At 29.6% G+C, this 23318-nt stretch overlaps 2 protein-coding genes across 5 annotated transcripts in view; both read right to left on the reverse strand.

Moving 5' to 3' along the window:
* Positions 1 to 3155: 3155 nt before the first annotated feature.
* LOC145322550 (uncharacterized) lies at positions 3156 to 10038 on the reverse strand. The gene is made up of 10 exons (XM_080164649.1): positions 9926 to 10038; positions 8572 to 8794; positions 8232 to 8280; positions 7833 to 7864; positions 7310 to 7386; positions 6231 to 6321; positions 5802 to 5887; positions 4371 to 4441; positions 4049 to 4090; positions 3156 to 3624 (listed from the first exon to the last, which is right to left on the reverse strand). Exons 1-10 carry the CDS (start codon positions 9989 to 9991, stop codon positions 3567 to 3569), a joined length of 795 nt encoding a protein of 264 aa, XP_080020775.1. The 5' UTR covers positions 9992 to 10038; the 3' UTR covers positions 3156 to 3566.
* An 8763-nt stretch (positions 10039 to 18801) lies between these two features.
* Positions 18802 to 23318, reverse strand: part of LOC145322554 (organic cation transporter 1-like) — a 52861-nt gene continuing 48344 nt past the window's right edge. For all 4 annotated transcript variants that reach the window (XM_080164656.1, XM_080164657.1, XM_080164659.1 and 1 more), the window contains 4 exons: positions 21920 to 22038; positions 21376 to 21441; positions 20826 to 20992; positions 18802 to 20524 (listed from right to left, as the gene is read on the reverse strand). In XM_080164656.1, coding sequence (XP_080020782.1) covers positions 20437 to 20524; positions 20826 to 20992; positions 21376 to 21441; positions 21920 to 22038 — 440 coding nt within the window. In that variant the 3' untranslated portion in view covers positions 18802 to 20436. The remainder of the gene's footprint in view (positions 20525 to 20825; positions 20993 to 21375; positions 21442 to 21919; positions 22039 to 23318) is intronic.

Genomic DNA, 23318 nt, shown 5'->3' on the forward strand with positions numbered 1-23318 from the left:
ACAAGTGTTAATGTCCGTTTATCCTACCATTTCAGTGCTTTGCTTTTATGGATGTTGTCATCCTTGTTTATTCTACTCTTTCCAGATAGGTAGCTTTTATATTCCATGGTACGTCTGTGCTTCACTAAATGTTCGTCAAAAAGTACTTATGAATTTACATAATATTTATTTAGAGAATTTTGTATATTTTATTTTACTTCGTTTAACTTTGTTTTTGACAATATTTTCTAATATACCAACAGATTTTCTATTTTTTTATTTTTGTGAAGTAATAAGTTTTTCTTTTGTATATAGCTTGTTAATATTAGTTATTGCAGAGCTACAAATGGACATTAATGTCCTATTTGTGTGTATGTTTAGAACATACGTCATACACTTAAATATAATAGTTTATTCTTTTTAATTAAGATTTATTTGCAGGATTAAACAATTAAATATCAATAAATATCATAATAAATATATAAAAACAATAATGGGAAGAAATGAATAAATTTAATTATTATTAAAAGGTACTTTAGCTATTAAGTATTTTTTAGTATTTTTATTTGCAGCTTATTCAATTTCATTTTATTTTCTTACTTTTACCTACATTCAGATTTTTTTTTAAATTAACAGTTCATTTTTATCCAATACTTGGAGACTCATAGAAGGTATTTTTTTCGATATTTCTTAATCACAATGCTAATTTTGATAATACGAATAATACTAAAATGACTATTTAATATTTATTGAACCAGACATGGGATGAATGGGGCTGCGGCCGCAGAAGAAAACTCGCAAACAAGGTGAGTTAATTTAAATTTGTTTAATGCTAATAACAAACAAATAATATTAGAATCGTAGCTACTCTATAATTTACTATATCTATACGTTTACCCGTCCTCCAGGACTATGGGAAAATGTGTCTTGTTGTTTGCTATTTCAGATAGACTGCTGATTTCTTAAAAGAAACTCTTACCAAAGGGCATTCAGTAAACAACTTATCATTTCTTGTTTAAAGCAGTAGCGTGCACAGGGTTTTGCAAGAGGGGTGAGCATAATTGTTGACAACCCCTTACTTTTTGGAGTCAATTGGTAAATCTTCAAAGTTATATTAAAAGTCCTAGATATTCTGAGATACAAAATGATTCTCCTGTCCCCTTGTATCAGCCAGAGGAGGTGGTTCTTGGTGGCAGGTAAAATTTTCATTTTAAATAATTTTATAACATCATCTACAGTTTGATAACCCTACTAATTTTGGTCATGTGGGGTATGGGAGGTTGAAAAAAAGTATCAGATTTTTATATTCCCTCCTGTCATTATTCAAACTCAGCTCCTGTCCTCTTATTCTTTAAAAATATTTTTGAAATTTTGGTGGAAGAATGATTTGCAGCAAACGCCCTTGCAAACCTGATAGTTTTAGAGTTTAAACATAAAAAAATATTTTTGTGGTTTATTGTCCATCATATTATAGAGTATAATATTATCATATTTTTCATATTTTTTCAGACCGTCCTACAGTAGAGCTAAAAATATAAAAAAATTTTTTGTAAAAAAAAAAATTGCATTTTAAATTTTTTCAGTGAAAATTTGTATTCTACTCTTCACATATTTATTATTCTGCCAGATACTATCAAAATATTTAACTTAATATAAAATAATACTAATAACAATCAATATATATTAAAAGTAATCATTTCTGCCATAAAGCCACATGACTTTTTATTGTTTGTACTTAAATAAATGTTTTATTTTCTTTTTTTTGCTTTGTAAAGTTTTCATAAATAGATTTAAACAAAATTACAAATTATTTTAATTTTTAGAGTATATTGAAATCTTTCTGAATATTCTATTGGACGAAAAATTTTAATGGATTTGTGCTTTCTTGTAATAAGAGAGCATTTTTGTGTGTAATTATGTAGGGTTAGAAAAAATTCAGTAATTTCTGAAGAATTTTCTACTAGGTAGTTATGGGATCATTAGCATTCAGGGATAAATATTTGAATAAAAGTAACAGGATGTACTCAGAGTTCTCTTTAATCGATGAACCAATAAGGTTCTCCTTTACAGTGAAGCTTCCCATAGGACCAAGGAATGTTTATAACCATTTTAAGGTAGGTTACCATTATCCTTTCATGGTAAATGGCCCATTAAAAAAATAACCCCACACTCTATTTCTTTTTTTAATCTTTTATTTTTTAAGAAAATATTTTCCCTTACTTTTTTACTAAAAAGTATTTTTTTTGTATAGATAGTATATACTGTATAGTATGATTATGTTAGGATGTCAATCAGTGACCTGTCCATACTGTAGGAATACATTGTAACTCCGCCTTTTTAAACATTTTTAAAGCCAAGCTTTCCTATAATTAGGGTCGGTCGGTCCGTACGTCCGTCCGTCCGTAACGAATATTTTTTTTCGTTAATTTAGGCATGTTAGAATTTCCCTATCAATTTCAAACTTTGCATGGTGATTCCTTTAGTAGTTAGATACGATTTAGAAAGCGTAGCAACTCTATAATCATTACCAAAATGTCCGTACGTCCATTTTTTTACTTTTTCAACAACAAATTTTCATGTGATCTAATCATCCGATTGATCTGATTTTTGGTATATTGATTCCTGGGACAACAAAGTATAATGTTATAAGCGAAGCAACTCAATAATCAAGTCCTAGAAATATAAGTATGTCCATAAACATTATCAAGCAGTTTTTCAACAAATTTACTTACAATTTTGCTTTGACTCTAATACAAATTTATTATTAATAATTAATTCATATTCTGCTTTTTCAGTTCTGACACTATACAAGTGTTAATGTCCGTTTATCCTACCATTTCAGTGCTTTGCTTTTATGGATGTTGTCATCCTTGTTTATTCTACTCTTTCCAGATAGGCAGCTGTTATAATACCATGGTACGTCTGTGCTTCACTAAATGTTCGTCAACAATTACTTATGAATTTACATAATATTTATTAAGAGAATTTTGTATATTTTATTTTACTTTGTTTTTGACAATATTTTCTAATAAACCAACAGATTTTCTATTTTTTTATTTTGTGGAGTAATAAGTTTTTCTTTTGTTTATAGCTTGTTATTAGTTATTACAGAGCTACAAATGGACATTAATGTCCTATCTGTGTCTATGTTTACGTCATACACTTAAATATAATAGTTTATTTTTTTTAATTAAGATTTATTTGCAGAATTAAACAATTAAATATCAATAAATATCATCATAATAAATATATAAATAACAATAATGAGAAGAAATGAATAAATTTACTTATTATTAAAAGGTACTTTAGCTATTAAGCATTTTTTAGTATTTTTGCAGCTTATTCAATTCCATTTTATTTTTTTACTTTTACCTACATGCTGATTTTTTTTTAACAGTTCATTTTTATCCAATACTTGGAGACTCAATTGTTAATTTTGAAAATGGTAACAATTTCTTTCTTATATTTTCATCAGATACATATGACAAGTAAAAATAGACAGTAAGTAATGGATCAAATGCCACAAAATTAATTAGAATTAAGATTTTTTAATCATTTTTAATTTTCTGTAATGTCTTCAGGAAAAATTATGCTGTTGATACTTTGTTGTGACGTGGGTCAATATCCAAAATCTCATCGTTTCCTCTAAAATAAGAGTAAACATATTGAACATTTTTAGAAACTAAACTAATCTGTATATACCTTTCTTTGTCCGTCCGCCTGTCCGTCAGTCTGTAATGTAATATTTTCTCTGCTACTAATCAAGATAGATGGCTGGTTGTTTTTTGTGAAGATTCCTTATAACAATTCAGTATGTAATTTACGTGATCCATTGAACTGTCGGTCAAGCAACAAAAATATAGATATTCATACATATGTAAAAGGTTCCGTGATTTTCAAATAAATCTAGAAATGTATTTTTGAGTTTAGCAAAGCGTTTAACAAACTATTTATTTCAACGTTATTAATAATTATTTTTTTCTAAAATATGTAAAAAAATAATTTTTTTAATATCAGTCATGAATTATATTTGATTTAACATGTTTGTAATATAAAAAAATATTATTACCCAATATTTTCAATTCTGCGGGTGTTATCAATGCATCTTATCCTAACAAAAATATAAAGAAAAATTGTTATGTTTTATAATGTTCAACAATTAAATGGTCCATCTTTATATAAAAGTAAGATGATTTATTGTATGTGCCTGTCTGAAGCAAAATATCGTGTCAATCGCTGAACTGATATAGTTTTCCATTATAATGAATTTTTTACAAGTTAAGGAACTCTACCCTCCCAAGATAAATCTCCCTAGAATAAAGGTGGGGACAGGCTAAGTAACCCAGGGAGAGGGGCAGGGTTAAAAATATAGTTAAATCATTAAATTGTACCTGAGTCTGCTAGGTGTGGCATCCACCCATTCGTTGATACACTTGGCATAATAACGATAATTAACAGCTCTCTAAATAGTTAATAATTTGTTGATACACTTGGCATAATAACGATAATTAACAGCTCTCTAAATAATCATTATAGTTAATAATTTGTTGATACACTTGGCATAATAACGATAATTTATAGCTCTCTAAATAGTTAATATAGTTAATAATTCTTTGATACACTTGGCATAATAACGATAATTAACAGCTCTCTAAATAATTATTATAGTTAATAATTCGTTGATACACTTGGCATTATAACTATAATTTATAGCTCTCTAAATAGTTAATATAGTTAATAATTCTTTGATACACTTGGCATAATAACGATAATTAACAGCCCTCTAAATGATTATTACAGTTAATAATTCGTTGATACACTTGGCATAATAACGATAATTTATAGCTCTCTAAATAGTTAATATAGTTAATAATTCTTTGATGCACTTGGCATAATAACGATAATTTATAGCTCTCTAAATAATTATTATAGTTAATAATTTGTTGATACACTTGGCATAATAACGATAATTAACAGCTCTCTAAATAATTATTACAGTTAATAATTCGTGGAAACAGTATACAATACACTTACACATACTTCATAAACTAAAGACGTCCATTTACTTGTTATGTCAGGTAGGCTACATTGATAGTCAGAGTAGGGGGGGGGGGATGCCTTAGCCCATTGCCATGCACCGTTAGGATTTCCAGACAAAGGTCGTGCAATTAAAAGTTTGGTTGACTACAATGTTAGGGCCTTAGGACCTACGTTGTTATCAACCTTCCCCAGAGGTATCAATCAGGTATTAGTAGATAATGCTAAAAAAAAAGTATTGTTCTGTTAAAATAAAATCCTTGCATTAAATAAACTATTACAGACAGACATTCCTAGATTATAATTTTACTACACTATTAACAATAAACTTAACATAGAAATGATTTTTTAATTTTAGAAATCACAAAACCTTTTTTTCTACATATATGTAAGTATTTAATTTGGGTAAATACAATTTAAAGATGTTTACCTTCATTAAATTTATATATTTATAATATTGTTTAAATTATCAAATGTATGTTGTTTAAATGACCAAAGTTTTATATTCCTGATTTATAGCTTTTCAAAACCCGAAAGCGTAATTTTATTAATAAAAATATAGAGAATTTTCGATCCTATTATTATTATTTAATAAATAAGTTCTTCATATTTTTTTAGTATTGTTACTCTTTAGCCAGGGTGTTTTAAATGGACACCAGTTCATCCGACTGTTCTACTGTAACTCAAAGATAATTAGAAAAACAAAACACACATACAAAGAGAAAAACATTAGAATCTGTCAAAGCTATTACAATTTGCCACAGCTAAGAATATAATTGATTTACCTCAACACAAATGACATCATTCGGAGTTGAAATAAATCCTGTGCACTCCCCAGCGTTTTCCTTGTGTCCTATGTGCCAGAAAGAACCTAAAGATAAAGGTTGTGTCATTAAATACAATTCTATATTGGACATTTTTTTGTATGTCGTTCATGTTGGTATGGACATCTATATCTTTCTATCATAATATACAAATTGCAATTTTAAAGACAATGGATGCCAAATCAATAAACATTCCAAATGATGATCAACAAATTTACCCCTTCTTCAGATTAGAATGATCAAAAAGTTTGGATACCACTAGGTTTGAACCAACTAATCAAGATTCAATATAAGTACAAAAAGTTTATCATGATTATAAATCTTTGGGTACTAGTGTAATTTACAGTCCAATGTCCACTCCTTTCCAGTAAAAAATACTCAAATACTTACCACACCAAGTAATAACAAGATCTGTATTTTGAATGCTGACCCATGTGTTGCGTCCTCCCACTAATGTGTTCGTTATTGTGTACACCCCGAGCTAAAATTAAATTATCTGTTATTGAAAGTTGCGTTATCCCACTAATGTATTCGTTAGTGTGTACACACAAGGCTGAGATTAAAGTATCTAATATTTAAAGTTGCGTCCTCCCACTAATGTGTTTGTTATTGTGTACATTCCAAGCTAAACTTGAATTATTTATTATTGAAAGTTGCGCCTTCCAATAAGCTGTATTTATTCCCTTAATGCAGTGGAATTTAGTACACTTTTGATAAAAGTTGCACCATTTTTTTTTATTATTTATTATTTTATCATTTTATGTAGTCCTTAAATATTTCGTATTATACTTCTCATTAAAACAAAAATGTATTTCATTTTAGTTGATTGATAGTGTGTGATAATTTCTTAAGAATTACTAGTTTTATCAGTATGAATTTTATTTAATTTTGAAGAAAATATTTAGATTTACAGTAACGAAAGTACTATATATAACGTGCATAGGTAGCATAAAAGCAACTATCTATAATACAAAGTAGCTTGATGTCTCTCTGTCCGTCTGTCCCTTAAGATCTTGGTAACCACTGATTCGATCGGATTCTACTCTTCAGTATATATAACTATTGGTCCTGTGGTGGTTTTAAGCTATTTTCTTGGGGGGTGGGACACACCCAACCCTTCCAAAAATGAAATCCCACCCCCCAAAAAAAAAAATTTTGGGGAAACTACTTCAAAATAAATGGCAGCACCAGAAATACTTTATTTTTTATTTTTTTTTTAATTACCTCTTGGGGCAAAGCCCCTAGATGCTAGGGGCGAAGCCGCTAGTTCAAACCTTAGAATGTCTGTCTGTCTATATATAGTTTAGGATCTCGCTAACCGCTGAAAACATTTTTGTGTGTTGGATGATTGAGTTAATTTAAAGAAAAACTATTGTAAAATATGTTTAGAATTAAGAAATATATGATTGCTGACAGAGAAACGTATGCAAGATGCCTAAGTATAGAGTTCTTCGCAACTAGAAGTTAACCTTATCATAATGAACATATCTGACTCCATGTTTGATTTCCATAGCTTCAACAATTATTCTGTGGCAGCATGGACTACCTAATTAATCATAGAGTTATGAAGCCGCGGCATTGGCGTTATTTGTAACATGTCAGCTTGTTGCCGGAGAGGTACTTAGTGCGAGTCTGGACCACACCATATCATGATAGAGACGTTAAAAATGATATCTTATATTATTATTTCTGTCTTGAGATCATGCACAGTTAGGACTTCCAGGAAAAGGTCGTGAATTTTCTATGACTTGGAGAATGATTTAAGAGATGACAAGAACCCAATGCGACAACTTAACATTTTTAGAATCATAATCAGTTATAAATATACTATTCAGTCAGTTCACATGCATACATGTTTAACTTTCTCTTTCAAAGCTCCTCTTTATACTATCCTTTATTTTGTTCCTTAGCTACACTTTTGTTTCTTTTTTAGACTGCTTTGCTACTTTTAAATTCAATCATCCTTATTTTCTATTGTAAAGTAATATTTACCTCTTCCTTTGGCAGAGTTTATATCTCTTCCACTATAAAACATTAATAGTTATTTCTCGCATCGTATTATAAACGGCTTTCCGCGGATATAGAATGTACAATTATAAGATTAAAACTGGTTTTAATCTTATGATTGTACATTTTTATATTCGTAGAAAGCTGGATATAAAATGATGCTAGACATAATTTTTTCGTATGGATGAGAACCGGTACCTATCCACCGGATTCGGATGAATACGAGAAATAAATATGATCCAATTAAGTTGTTCTTTTTCATGGATCCTTTGAACAAGTTTTGCGTTTAATATGCTTTAATAAAAATTTTAAGTATCTTATCAACTGCATTTCTAAAAACTACAATTCTTCAGAAAAATATTTTTAATCTAATATAAATACAACCTTAGTAGATTATCTTCCAAATTTTCAAAAATGCTCCAATCATAATCATCTACAAAATAATAGATTTGCATAAGTCTAAACATGTTGGTTATTGTGTAATTTATGTCTATTAAAAAAAAAAATTTGATAGAGTAAATATATTTTTTAAATATAAAATTGGGTGCTTTCTCTAAAGTAACTAGCAAGCTCAGAACACCTCCCCTCTAATAAAGATATAAATTAAAAATGTGAGTGGGAGAGTAGTTGATAACCCTTGTCCTTAACTCCTATTTTGTCCAATAAGGTGGGGAGTTCTCTACTCGACTTGACACTTTCTGGGAAATCGCCGAGACAATTTTACCTGAAGTTTGATTTGACCAAGGACCTGGAGCAGTTTCGTTTTCATGTGGAAGATCAAAGTCAAGGGAAAATCTTTCAACATCCTGGAGAATAGTTTCATCCTGGTTATTGTGGGTAAACACACGAGTAAAGTCGTCATCAGTGGCGGTGGTGTCATTCTTTACTTCAGCAAGATCATCATTGAGAGAGATGGATTCACCGATTTGGGCATCGTATTCAGTTTCCTGAAAATATTATCCTTATATAACAGTAACATGATGTCTGTCTGTCTGTCTGTGTTGCTATAATCGCTAGACCGATATGGTTCTCCTTTAATTTAGCTTCTTATAGGTTCTCGAAAGATTTACAACTATTATGGGGGAGGGTATTGATGCCCTAAGGAAAAAAATTTTCACCTCCAAAAAAATTTTATTAAAATTATTTTTTTCTTTTTCTTTATAAAAATAAATCTGATAATAGATGGGTCGGCTTTCCCCCACCCCACCCCACTTAAAGTGCACCTAGAGGCCTCTAGAGATGTAGCCTCTAGTATTAATCATTTCATTAAAAACTAGAGGGCGACTATATTCTAGAATGCCTCTAGACGCACTTTAGGTAAGGGTAAGGGGTAAGTCGACCTTTTACGTTCAATTTGAGTTATAAAAATAAAATAAAAATTTTTTGGGGTTGGGAGTTATTTTTTTCCAGGAACGATTTCTCGTGGGAGATTGAAGGTACCAAAAATGTTATAAAACTTCATGGACCTAAAAGAAGCTTGGCTAAACATCGTTACCAGTTACCAAGATCTTAAGTTTTAGACAAACAGATAGACATCTTGTTACTTTAATATAAGGATTATGTTGGCATATTGGTTGGATGATTAAAAGGATATAAATAGATATGATCTTTAGATATTTAATCTGACATAACTAGAAAAATAATAGAAAAATGAAAATAATTATTATTTTTAAGTAGCTTGGCATGACGCACGAACGTTCATTGTTAATGGTTATAGCTTCGATACTAAACATTTTACCTCAACAGTAAAGCTAGTCCTTAATTCGCTCTGTCTGTCCGTCCCGTCAGTCGATAAGTCAGTTTGTATATGCTATGCAGAAAATGTGCATACAGCAACGCAACTTAAAAAGTCTGTCAGTCCGCAGGTCATTAAACAAAAATGTCGATTTATAAAGGTTTCGTGATTTTCTATCCTTCTAATATCTTCTGTTTTTATGTCCTTCTTTCTTTGTATCTTTACATGACCGCTGAATAAGATTTTTTGCTTCGCTTCTCTTTTGGATATTGTCATCCTTTTTTTTACATGTGACTTGAAATATTTAACTTTCGATTTAAGTATCAAATTTTGATAATTTTACCTGTAAATCCAAGGGACTGCCAAATACACCAAGAAAAAGACAAACCAAAGGAAGACAAAGCTTCATTTTAGTTTATTTAGATATGTTTACAGTGACGTGGGTATATTTTTACTAAATTAAATTGAAGTGACCTCTAAATATTTATAGATAATTAAGTGTTGTAAAACAAGGAGAATTACGCGCAACACTAACGAAGTTACATAGAACTTTAATGTTTTTAAATTAGGAAAGGGAACAAAGATAAACTCTCTTAGGTTAATGGATGTAGAATATATGTAGATATTATGACAATAGAAAATATTTCGTCATTTCAGCCTGCTATCCTCCTTGTTGTTTATAAGTCAGTTCGTTTTCAAGTACGGGGGGGGATCAGGGAGATCGTCATTTTAGCCATTTAGAAGGTTCACTTTATTAGAGAACATGAAAGATTGAAGTAATAATAAATCCATCTTTAGGTTTAACTTTTTTTTATTTTCATAAATAATAATCATTCAATTGTTAAGTATACTGACGTCCAAATTAAAAAAAAAACATTCTCTAATTCTTAAGCTTAAAAACTTTAAGTTGATGGGTACATAAAAAGTAACATTGTTCAAACTTTTCCACAATTCTTACAAAAGTGGTAATTTTTGTATTCATAATTTGGTGCCCTTTAATTATTGTCCATAGTCCTATTTCTTAAGATCTAAGTAAAAAATACAGGACAAACCTACCAAAACGTTGTATGTATAAAGTAGCTTTGCTGATAATAAAAAAAAAGGCGGAAGGGTGGATTTTTCACTGCTTTATTCGACTATCAGAAATAGAAGGTATTTTGGATTTAGTTAAAAATTTGTTACGTTAAAAACGTAATTATGTAATGTTTGATATAAATTTGATTTCTTTCTGAGGTGTGATTATAGGCTATCTTATTTCATGCCCTCCCCCCCCCCCTCCTCTCCCAATAATGACCTGCAGAAAAATTATAATATTTGTTTAATGCGATACTAATTTTTTCGTTTATTGATAATCCCTTTTCTTTCAGACAAATAATTAAATTGGAATTTTTCCTAAAAGTGCATTGTAGATCAAAGAAACCCCCTTCTCCTGTTTTTGAAATAATTTAAAAATATTAAGGGTAGTTTTTCGTTCGTTTGTTTATTACTTTAGGTCAAGAATAGGCCCCACAGGGGTTAGACATAGAGAAAAATTACTCACCCCTTTGTTTTCAAATTATTTAAAATATAAGGGGAAGGAGTTCAGTGTTTGAAAAGCGCTTGTGGGAAGATACCATTAAATTTATGTATTTTATCTATAAATGTATTAAAATGTATACATGATAATAAAATAAAATTATATACAAAATGGTTTAGAATCACTAATAAGATAAAGTTTATTATTTTGCATTTCATTTTAAATCTAATTTAAGATATATCTTAAAATTATATTTTTTCCTAGAAATTAGATGATAGAAATTAAAGTAATGTTTTCCCCTAAAAAAGTAGCTCCAAATAATTATAAGGATGACTATTTTAAAATTTTCAATATAGAAACCTGAATTATTTCTTATAAATGATGCATACAAACAAAACAAAAAAGTAAATCTACCTACAAGTTAGGAATAACTTAAATATCAATCTTTTATAGTAGGAATTGTTGTACATGTACAATGTACATATAGGTATACTAACATTTATTCCACCTAGTATTTGTCATCGTAGGAAATATTTGTATCTCCATACAGGGAGGAAGGGAACAGTGGGCTGTTTCTAACACTAGTCCCCAAGGTGTTATAAAAATGTTTTATTATTCGTTGGTTAAACAACTTTATGCACTTTTGATTGGTTAGTTCTTTAGGTTGAGTGTCCAAACATTTCAACCACTAATTGTAATTCAGATGGGGTAATTTTTTTGTATAATCATTGGGGATGTGCATCAACTTATCTGACATTGTCTTTATAGTGCTAACCGTTATCACAGAATGACCTATTGTAGTAGTTCCATATGTAGAAAAGCGATGAATTTTCAAATATAAAATAGCGGAAAGATTACTTTAACGGAAATGTATTTAAAAGACCTTGATAGAAATAGATAGAAATATAACTTCTAGATGAACAATTCCTTTATTTGACCAATAGTATTAGAGTGTAAAAACAATCTGACACCATTATATGGTTTAGTTGTTGACACGCTTTTAAAACTGATTTTAATCTTATTTCTTTTTAATATCCACGGAAATCTGGCTATAATACGATACGATAAACAACTATTAGCATTTCATCGTTATGATAAGTCAGCTACTTACAAATAAATTTCTTATGATAAAGCTTTGCCGAAGAGATATTCTATCGTTCGAGAATTGCGTCGCTCGTATTATTTGATCATCTGTGACTAAATATAAATAAAAATCTTTGTCTGCTAAAAATTCCTTTTTTAGTTTGACGGATTGTAATGTCTAATTGTCTATCTAGAGTAATAAATTTAAATATTTTCCGGATTTATGTGTTTTACAAGGTATCATAAACGATTAACACAATTTTGAAATGCTAATAATTTAAATATATCAGCACATATATACACAGGGAGTAATAACCCCCCCCCCCCAAAAAAAAAAAAAGGGGTGGTCGAAAACACTTTTAGTTTGTATGAGTATGCACGAATCAAAAAGAAAAAAAGTCATTAACTATTTTAGTTATTAGCTCTACAAAAGAGAGAGCGCGTTTAGAGGGCTTTAATTAATACTTTACATAGATAGATGTAGATAATCTTTAGGGTATTTTTTAACTAAGATTTTACATATGGATGGATGTATATAAATTAAATCCACACAAGGCAATATGTATGCAAATATTAGCAGAACAGATCATGGATTACATACCATAATATTAATAAACTAGGATGATTACATGAAAGATTCACGGATAAGGGATAGGAAACCTGGCCATAAATTAGGTCCCGGCCTAGTTTCTAAAGGGATATTGCACCTTTTACTATTTCCTAATTAAATGACGCCACTGGAGGCAGCTCCTAATAGGCTATCGCTCTATACCAATAAGGATCGGCTTGTTTTGTATCAACAAATAGACAACTGGAGGCAGCCGATATAAAAACCGCGGCATGTAAACTTGAAGAAAATATTTGAAATGGTCTGTTAAGGGATTATCTTTTGGAAAGTGGGTAGCTACGAAATTTTCATTTGGTAGTTTGTAAATGAAATGTTGTATTTTAAATTTTAAAATTTTATACGGAATTGATTGAAACCCCTCAATGTACTATTATACGCTATAAAGTACAAAAAAACATTATTCTATTAACATGGAACAAGAAAAATTGTTATAATGTTACCCAAGTACTTATATAATTGTACTAAATTTATTTATTATGAAATTTATTAAGCAATGATAAAATAAAATTCTCAAATAAAATTTTTACTCATTACTAAAAATGCAAAAAGGCAAACCCAATGATAGCTTTCAAAAAAATTCAATTTACTATATAGAGTAAAAGATAAAATTTGCTTTGGGAGACATCATAAAAAACATCATAACGTGAGTTTAACAAAAGTTATTAATATATTTGTTTTAATAAGTTCTATTTTTACTTTAGACTAGCTATCTGAATTTTATTCTATACTTCATATTCTTAACGCTTATTTAGCTATTTCATTAGAGATAAACGAACTACTGCACCATCCCATAACTGTTTTTTAGGCCTAGGCTTGAAATGGGTTTGAAATAATATTATCTTACGTTTCCCATTCCTTATCCCTGGAAAGATTATGCAAGCTTTAATCTTCGAAGAGATATCTATAATTTAAAAAGGAAGGGTCAAGATATGACAACTCCCTAAAAGATTATCTCCAGTTTTGTTGGCTCTAAGGGGACAAAGGCCCGGGCTAACAAATTATTTATATTTAATTATTCGTGAATACTGTCTACAACATGATACAATACATGATTTTTCAGTTTAGCTCAGTTAACAGGTTTTAATCCAGCAGATATCAATCGGTTTGAAAGACATATAGGAAAACCTGGTGGATTAATTTAAATCAATCTTTGTCAAATTATCAACTCTCTTTAATCCTAAAACTCTACATTTCTGAAATTAATATTTATTTTATATTATCTTTTTAACCTTTAAGTAAAAATCTTTGGGAGAGATAAAGCATGATGGCGGAAAAAGGAAAAATGGAAAAGAATAAACTCTCAAAGGATCGAGATTCTAAAATATATTTGGTTCTACTATAAGAAGAAAGGGGACATAAAATTAGTACTTAAAATTGCATTGGGTTTTCAAGACCTACAGTGTTGAAACTTTTCCACCGACCGAAGGGGTAATTTTGTTTTTCCTAATCAAGGGTTTACATTAATTTATCTTTGACTATCTTATCTTTTATGTTCCCTATTTCTATAGTAGATTTAAAAAGTTCCTAAAACTGATCATTAAACAAATTCATTAAATTTATTGGAATTTTAAGTTGCATGATATGTTGCATTATATAAGCTGATTTTGCTTTTATATAAAAGTTTTTGAATACTTTCATGTCAGTCAAAACCAATGAACACTTTTGCCATTAATCTCTAATGTCTATTACCGGGATTTGAGTAATTAAACCCCACCAAAACAAGCGTATGGACTGGATCGCACCATGATTCAAGGGTGTAATTTAAATATGTGATTTTTAGGGGGGTGAGGGGTAAATATTTTAAAAATTAAATTAATACAAAAAAAAGGGAGACCTTGTCTCGATTTTGTAGTGGGTCTTTGGAATCAGCTAATAGCGTCGGAAATATAAACACAGCCGAGTCCCTACAAAGAACAAATAGTAAATCACTAGCAGACGAAAAGAATCTTCACCACTTGGGGTAGGTAGCTTTCTTAATTATACATATACATATATACGTATACATTTATTTTTAAAATAAAGGGAGTTTTTATATCCTTATAATAAAGTAACAGGATGTTTGTGTGTTTGTGTGTTTGTGTGTTTGTCTGTACCGAAGGATCTCGCTAACCGCTGAACCGATCGGGTTCTCCTTAACAGGGTAGCTTCTCATAGGTCCCGGGAAGGTTTATAACTATTTTGGGGGAGGGTACCACCACCCTCCCCCCTAGAGAAATTAAATTTTTTTTAAATTTCTCAATTTTAGAAAGAGAGTTCAACGAAAAACAAACATCAAACGTAAATTTTTTTACTTTTTCTTTTAAAATCTAAAATAAGAAATTGAATTATTAAATTCGACTCTCTCCTCCTCAAGTGCCCCTAGAGGCCTCTAGGGGCGTAGCCGCTAGTCTTTTTAGAAACCAACAATTGATGTTTAGAATATTAATCTGTGTCTCTGAGCTGATGTGAAAACAAAAGGCAGCCTTGATGTTTTAAATTGAATATTAAAGCTGTCCTGTCTTTGCGAGATATAAAGATAAATCTAATATTTAAACAAGAAACAAAATATGCAAAATGTATGTACATAATTCTGTTACTTGTTTTATTGAGATTTGGCTGCGGAAGCATTCTCGTTTACATGGTGGTCTGAAATGTTTTTTTTTCTATATTTATGGTAGGTCTATCGTTTTAACGCTTTCAATCCTTTTGCTAGGAACCCTGTTTAGCGTAGCAACTATGTATTGCTATCATATAGTCTTACCTAGAAGCAGTTGATAGTGCCTAATAAAAAATTACGTCATACAATAAAAATGAAGGAGAGGCCGGAATACATTTTACAATTGGTCAATTACAACGTATACTGGCCTATCATTGGTCATTTGTAATGTCATATTTTATTAGGCACTATTGACTGCTTCAACGATTGGCATATTGACTAGATTTTTTAGATGGCGCAATATTAGGAGCTTAAACCCTATTTAATAACAATGAAAAAGCGATCTCCACCAAATAAAAGGTTAACAAGGAGCTTTTGTCATATGCATTTTAAGAATCAAACTTAATTAAATTTTTTAAATAATGGCTTAAATGCAACCGCTAGAATTTACATATTATTAAAAAAAAGCGAATCTTTTCTATAATTAGAGTAGGTCCGAACGTCATAGTTAGCTCTTTTCGTTGATTTAAAAAGGTTAGAATTGTCCTATCGATTCCAAACTTTGCATGGTGGTTCCCATAATAGTTAGGTACGAATTAGAAAGCGTAGCAACTCTATAATCGTTACCAGAATATCCGTATGTCTTTTTTAAGCTTGTTGATTTTTAACTTTTATAACAACAATTTTTTAAGTGATATAATTATTCGATTAATCTAATTTTTTGAATACTGATTCCTAGGACAACAAAGTACAATTTTATAAGCGAATCATCTCTATAATCAAGACCTAAAAATGTAAGTATGTCCTTAAACAATATCCTGCATTTACGCAGTTTTTCAACAAATTTACTTACAATTTTGTTTCTACTTACATACATTTATATTTCGATTATTCAGTTCTGACACTTTACAAGTGTTAATGTTCGTTTGTTCTACCGTTTCAGAGCTTCGCTTTTATGGATGTTGTCATCCTTGTTTTATCAAGATTAGTTTATCAAAGCTGAACAGAACAATATTCTGACATTCTTACTGTAATAACCTGCAACCGTCTGACATAAAATAAAGAGAAGCGTGGCTAAGAATAAAAATAAGTAAATATCAATTAAGATTTATAAGTATGATTAATATAAAGCTTCCATGAAATTCACATACATATTAGTTCGATAACTTTCAGATTAACACGCTTGCTTTAAATATATAGTATGTATATACATACTTTTGCTAGAAATAAGAAGCAATGCAAAATAAATAGGAAATTGGGGTAGATGAAAGGTCGTCATTAGTTCTAAGACAAACCTGAAGAAAAAAAACAGCGAAAATCAAGAAGTATTTACATTTTTATAGTACACATTTTATTTTAATCCACCAAACATTTTTTCTGGATTTTTCAAATAGTGTAAAAAAGTGTAATAATAGGGCAATAAAAATGTAATGTTTATTCATGAAAAATAAATTGAAAATCTGTAAATATGAAAATTGGTTTGTTTTCAAATGCATAACAACCCATTTCCTTTAAATCGCATATGCATTATAAGTAGTTTATTAAGGGTCTAATTTTGTACAGTATATTATTGAATATATGAGTTTTCTCGAATTTCTAATAAAAAATATAAAGGTTTGATAGCAAAATGTATTTATACTTTTTAAACTTGAGTTTATTTTCGTTCTACTGATTAATTTTCAGATAATGAAAGTATTGTTTTAGTTAACGTAAATTCCCAAATTTTAGCGAAAAGCAGGTCTCGGTAGCCGCTCATCAGCCGCGACTAAACCTCAAATTCAAACTTTATTGGATGCTTTAAAATAGTTTTTTTAAAGGGTCTCGGTCAACGTTGAACCGATATGGTTCTCCTTAACAGTAAGCTTCTTATAAATCTTGAGATGGTTTTAAGATATTTTTTTTTATTAATATATGATGGTATGGTTTTAGGCTTTTTTTCTGACCTTCCATATTCCTTCGTATATAGACTCATAGAGCCCCTAGATGCTAGGGGCTTACCCGATAGTTTCTCATATCAAAAACACAGTTATTTTTTTCATTTATTTATTTTTAACATGAATTGATATAAGATATTGAAAAAATTGGACTAGCTAAATTATGTAAAAGAAGTTAAAGATTTTAATTATATATATTACATATAAGAACTATTTTATGGCATTATATATATAATTGTTGTTTTTTTTAAGCTGAACAATTTTTGTTAGCTTGAAATTACTATTAAAATAATTATAAATAAGAACAGACGCGGACATTTCATAAATTGGAAGCAATACCCCCTCTCCCCTCAAAAAAAAACACAAGAAGAGATTTATCCCATCTTAAACAGTTAAGGGAGTTGAATCCATTTTTATAGAAGCAGAAATATAATCTATGATTATGGTTTGGACCCTCTAAAACTGTATTCTAACCTTCCACTTTCCCCTCTCTTGGTGAAGATATCTTCAACGCCGATACGATTTTTGAAATATAAGATTCCACTTTTGTCTCTCTTGTTGAAGATATCTTCACCAAGAGAGGCAAAAGTGGAATCTTAAATTTCAAAAATCGTATCGGCGTTGAAGATATCTTCACCAAGAGAGGGGAAAGTGGAATCTTACATTTCAAAAATCGTATCGGCGTTGAAGATATCTTCACCAAGAGAAGGGAACGTAAAATCTTACATTTCAAAAATCGTATCGGCGTTGAAGATATCTTCACCAAGAGAGGGGAAAGTGGAAAGGTAGATTACAGTTTTAGAGGGTCCAAACCATAATCATAGATTATATTTCTGCTTCTATAAAAATGGATTCAACTCCCTAACTGTTAAACACTAACAAACAACTGAATTAATTTAGCTGGATTTACCAATATCTCATATTATGTAAATTTTATCCCGAGGACAAAATTTTGAATGGAAGAAAAGTAGAAATCTAGTGATATTAAACCAACAAAACGACGTGACAGTCTTGTATTGAAGCTTTGCTTTTACATAGAGGTAAGATAATAAAACAAATAAAAACAGTTTAAAAGATTAATTTCTCCAGAAAGTTATCATGGAAAAAAAGTTGAATGAAAAATTTCCCATAAATTACTTTTTGAATCAAATTTATGTTTCTTACTTGTAGGAAAACGTAATGAAATTTGTTTCCTTAAACTTTTTAATTTTTCTAGTTTTTCTGTAAAATTAAACATTTCCTTAAATCAAAATGAAAATAAATATAAAAGTTAACATGAAAAAAAATGTTTAAATTGAATTTGATTTTTTAAAACAAATTATATAAATCATAATTTTAAGAAAAGTTTAAGGATGTAAAATTTGATTATGAAGTGATTTCTTTCTATTCTGTATAATTTTCAAGATTTTATTAGGTGGTTTATTTATAAATTCATTCTGATAAGTAGGACTTCAAATTGAAGAACATTTACTTAAACTAAAATTATATGCGGATTACATTTAAAAGAATTAAAGCTAATAAAGATCAAAGGTTGAAGATAAAGGCGATTAACAGTTTTAATTTTATAACTAGCAGCTTTGCTCCTAACTAAACCAATTTAAACCAGAAATCTAAATTTAAATAAAATAAGAAAAACTTATGATCAGGTTTTGTTGGAAGTGGTTAAATTCGACCAGTCCACTTGTAAAACTTACCAAGGACCAGTGCAGAGCTTCATGGAAAATAATATCTCAATAGATTCTTTAGTTTGTGAGATATTTTGGCACAGACATACAGACATCCTACCACTTTGATATAAGGACATATGTACACAATTATAAGAATAAAAGTTACAATAATTACATTGAATTATGAAGGATATGATAGTTATTATTTTACATTGATATGGTAACTTTTCTCAGTGGCTTTGTACAGTATAATTCATTTTTACATCACACTATGGTCTTCTGGTTAAAAGAAAGTTAAAGTTTCCCCAACACAGGGTTAAAACCACATAGGACGTATTGAATTTTGGTTCAAAATCTTAACTGCTCCTTATTGCAAGGTATTTTTTTAACTTAATACCTACATTTTTAAAATAATTTACGTTCTTATCAGTACTGCTTTGTTGATTTTTGAAAAATATATTCATGAAATCAAAATATATGGATAAAAAACTTTATTTAGATAAAAGAATTCAGTTAGAATTTTTAGTAATTAATTCATTGCAAGAAGGAGCAGATAGGATTTTTGTTTCAGCAGATTATGATTTTCTTTTTACCAAAAATACAGTAGGAGTGTGGCTATTTCTCAAATGTGGCTACATTTAACTTTCTTCTTTATGGGCTCCATGCTGATTAGGTTATGTTTTTTAGTTCATATTTTTTTGTTGTTTAGCTTCCTTATCACTTTAACTTTTAATATTTTTCTTCATACATATTTGCTTCAGATTTGTCATTATTTTAAAAATATTTTTCCATATGACATACAATAACACTTTTCATTGGTTTCACTTTAAATGATAATTTAAATCTTTAAAAACAAAACAATACTGTTTAATCAATTACATAATTATATGGATAAGTTTAAGGCATTTCAATATTTATATTTAATTACATTTAAATTGTTATTAAAATAACACATACATTCTTTAAATTGAACTAAATTAGTTAAATTAGGATAGGTTTAGTGTTATTACATAGTAATGCATAAATAACAAATGAAGTGGTTGCTACTTTTTTACATTTTTAGGTTTTTTACATCTATTATCATAAATAACTTGTTTTAAAATTTGAATTTAAAAGATTCCAAACATGGTTTGTTTTCATCCAAGCTGGATTGATTTTTTAAATATTTGATATGGGTGTGTGTTTCATTTTTAAGGCCTGTGTTCATTTGATTTAAGGTTTAGCTACCTTCATCTATATACATACTTCGTATTATAGAGTAACTATTTCTATAATAGCAGTATTTTAGGTCTAATTTCCAAAAATGGATAAGTCATTAATGTTATGTTGCCAAAATATAACCATTATGGCATAAAATTGATGTTAAGTAGTGGAGCTACTCTATAACTATTTTACATATTGACCGCCAGAAGTTTGTTGTCCTGTGTTGGCATCAGTTCCATCTGTTCACATTCATCCTGTGGATCCACTGCTGGCTTTCTGAAAATAAGAAGACAGTTTTCCGTGGCTATAAAATGAAAAAACTATAAGATTAAAACCAATTTTGTTAGCCCTGAGGGGCCAAAAGCCCGGGCTAGCAAAACTGGTATTTATCTTTATTTTAATTTTAATATTATTGGAAAATTGTCTGGAATTCGATGCTTTATATATTAAATTGGAAATTGGGAAAGAAATTAACTCTTTTGAAAGGAGGCTGGGGAAATAAATTCAGCTTGCATACAAATATACACCTCCTCTGGTATATTGAAAATTATTTTTGCAAACAAAAGTATGATCTTGCCTTTGTGGACAGCTGAAGATTTTAAAATCAGATCCAAATAATTCTCCTTCCTCCAGAGTGTTGGGTAGATGTGTCCAGAGTGTCTCAGGTAGAAATAGAGCGGCCACGCCTCCAGCACAGCTAGTGCTACCCATGATTACCAGTGGTAAGATTCTGCTTATATAACCCTAAACAATGCATTGATAAAAGCAACATTTAAAAAAAATTTCATTCATATTTCTCTTTTAATTTATGATCATTAGCAGCTGTGCCCCTAACATCTAGGGGCTCTGTATTCAAAGATTGAAAAATTGTCTGAAACCTTTAAAAGACCCGAATATAATACTAAAACCATCCCAGTACCCATGGTAAGCGTCCCAAAATAAAGAACGTAATCAGTTCAGTATATATCGAAATCTTCAGACAAAAAACCTTACTACTTTAGAAGGATGGATTAAGATTGAAAAGAAACAGACCTCAATAGATTCAAGTTAGAATTTTTTTACTTCCAAAAACAATTCTTTCTAAGACAGTCCTTTGAAAAACAAATAATAAAAACCAAAGTACTTACCAAGCTGTTTATGTAAGGAAAGATAAGAAGTCCGATTCCAGCCACAAAAGATGAGATTCCCATTGCCTAGGTAGATAGATAGATAGATAGATAGATAGACAGATAAATAGATAGATAGATAGATGGATTGATAGACGGATAGACAGATAGATAGATAGATAGATAGATAGATAGATAGATAGATAGATAGATAGAAAGATAGAAAGATAGACAGATAGATAGATAGATAGATAGATAGATAGATAGATAGATAGATAGATAGATAGATAGATAGATAGATAGATAGATAGATAGATAGATAGATAGATAGATAGATAGATAGATAGATAGATAGATGGATAGATAGATAGATAGATAGATAGATAGATAGATAGATAGATAGATAGATAGATAGATAGATAGATAGATAGATAGATAGATAGATAGATAGATAGATAGATAGATAGATAGATAGATAGATAGATTGATAGATAGATAGATAGATAGATAGATAGATAGATAGATAGATAGATAGATAGATAGATAGATAGATAGATATAACTACCTGTGACCTAACGACTGTAGGCATAAGTTCGCCCGCGTAAACATAGATGACCGCAAAGCTAGCCGCAATCTGGAACTTTCCAACCATGGCCAGGGAAACGGTCCACCAGGGATCAGCATCTGTACAAATAGGTATAGATTATTTTGTTTATCAACACAAGCATACATGCAATGACATTATTAACACATATCTAAATAATTTTATGCATGGTTTGGTAGTTTCACCAGGTATAAGCTGAAAATACAAATTCATGAAAAACATATAGAACATGAAATGGGAAATTCATCTACAGCCTCAATTATGGTAAACAAAATTCTGTAGATCAAAATTATTAGTAGAAAAGTTACTAACAGAGCTATATAATACACATGTTATATAAACCTTTGATCCTACTAGGTATATAAAATATATGAAAAAAAAACAGTTTTTTTTCTGTCTATTAAGATCTTGCTAACCACTTAGCCGAATGAGTTCCTTGTTTTGAATACAGATCTTCAAGATGCTAGAACCGGAGCCATAAGTTTCTAATTCAAGTGAATAAGGAAAATGTTACATTAATAAGAATAGAGTACATACCCTAACAAATATATCTTTTTAAGAGGCACTTACTAAGTAATAAACTGACCATGTATTATTATTGTTGTATCAAATATGAATATACGTGTATATTATAACAGGGGAAAAATTGTCGCCAATTTAGGTTGCAAGCGTGGAACTTATTTATTTTTCAGTTCCTTCGTCCAGTAAGAGGGGAGAGGATGGGGTAAAGAGGTATAGTTATTTAGCCCGTTGCGAGTTTCACTTTATAGAGAACTTATAAATCTGTTATAACATCCAAGTAATAATAAATCCATTCGTATAATTTATATAAGTTGCATCAAGATAAGTATATTTAATAGATTATAAAATAAGGGAAAGTATAAAGGAAAATCTAACCCTGTTAAAGAATGATGTCGTTATTATGTCCACATATAATCTAACTAGACTCTCGATATTAAGTCAGTAATAACCACTTTTTTTAAAGCCATGCCGTCATTATTCAACCTAAATATGCCTTGGACAGAAAAATTTGAAAGCAAGTTGTAATATCAACTTATGTTTTGAGTTGACATTACACTTTTTATACGTATCATTTGAACTTTGTAAAACATATACTTAAAAATACTGGCAAATTCACAAAACCTCACTAAAAAAGACTTCTATTGAAATGAGATGCATGATAAAAAAGGATCAATTCTCAGCTATATATCGACTGCTTTCCCCAAACTCATTATCATGCAAAGTTTTGATTTACAGACAAAGATCAATTAATCAAGGACTTATTTTCGTTCCAAAAAATGATACAAGATAGTCTTCCAATCAGCATTGTTTAAAAAAAAAATAATAATACCAATATGAA

The sequence above is a fragment of the Acartia tonsa genome, chromosome 6, assembly GCF_053477335.1.
Source record: "Acartia tonsa isolate MP-2025a chromosome 6, ASM5347733v1, whole genome shotgun sequence".
Lineage (NCBI taxonomy): Eukaryota > Metazoa > Arthropoda > Copepoda > Calanoida > Acartiidae > Acartia > Acartia tonsa.

What these genes read in the sequence shown, in the direction of transcription:
- LOC145322550 (XM_080164649.1), bottom strand. Translation starts at nt 9,991, where the DNA reads ATGAAGCTTTGTCTTCCTTTGGTTTGTCTTTTTCTTGGTGTATTTGGC. An exon ending in TCTTGTTATTACTTGGTGTG is followed by an intron (nt 5,888 to 6,230) that starts GTAAGTATTTGA and finishes CTTTATCTTTAG; the next exon opens with GTTCTTTCTGGCACATAGGA. An exon ending in GCCACACCTAGCAGACTCAG is followed by an intron (nt 4,091 to 4,370) that starts GTACAATTTAAT and finishes TATTTTTGTTAG; the next exon opens with GATAAGATGCATTGATAACA.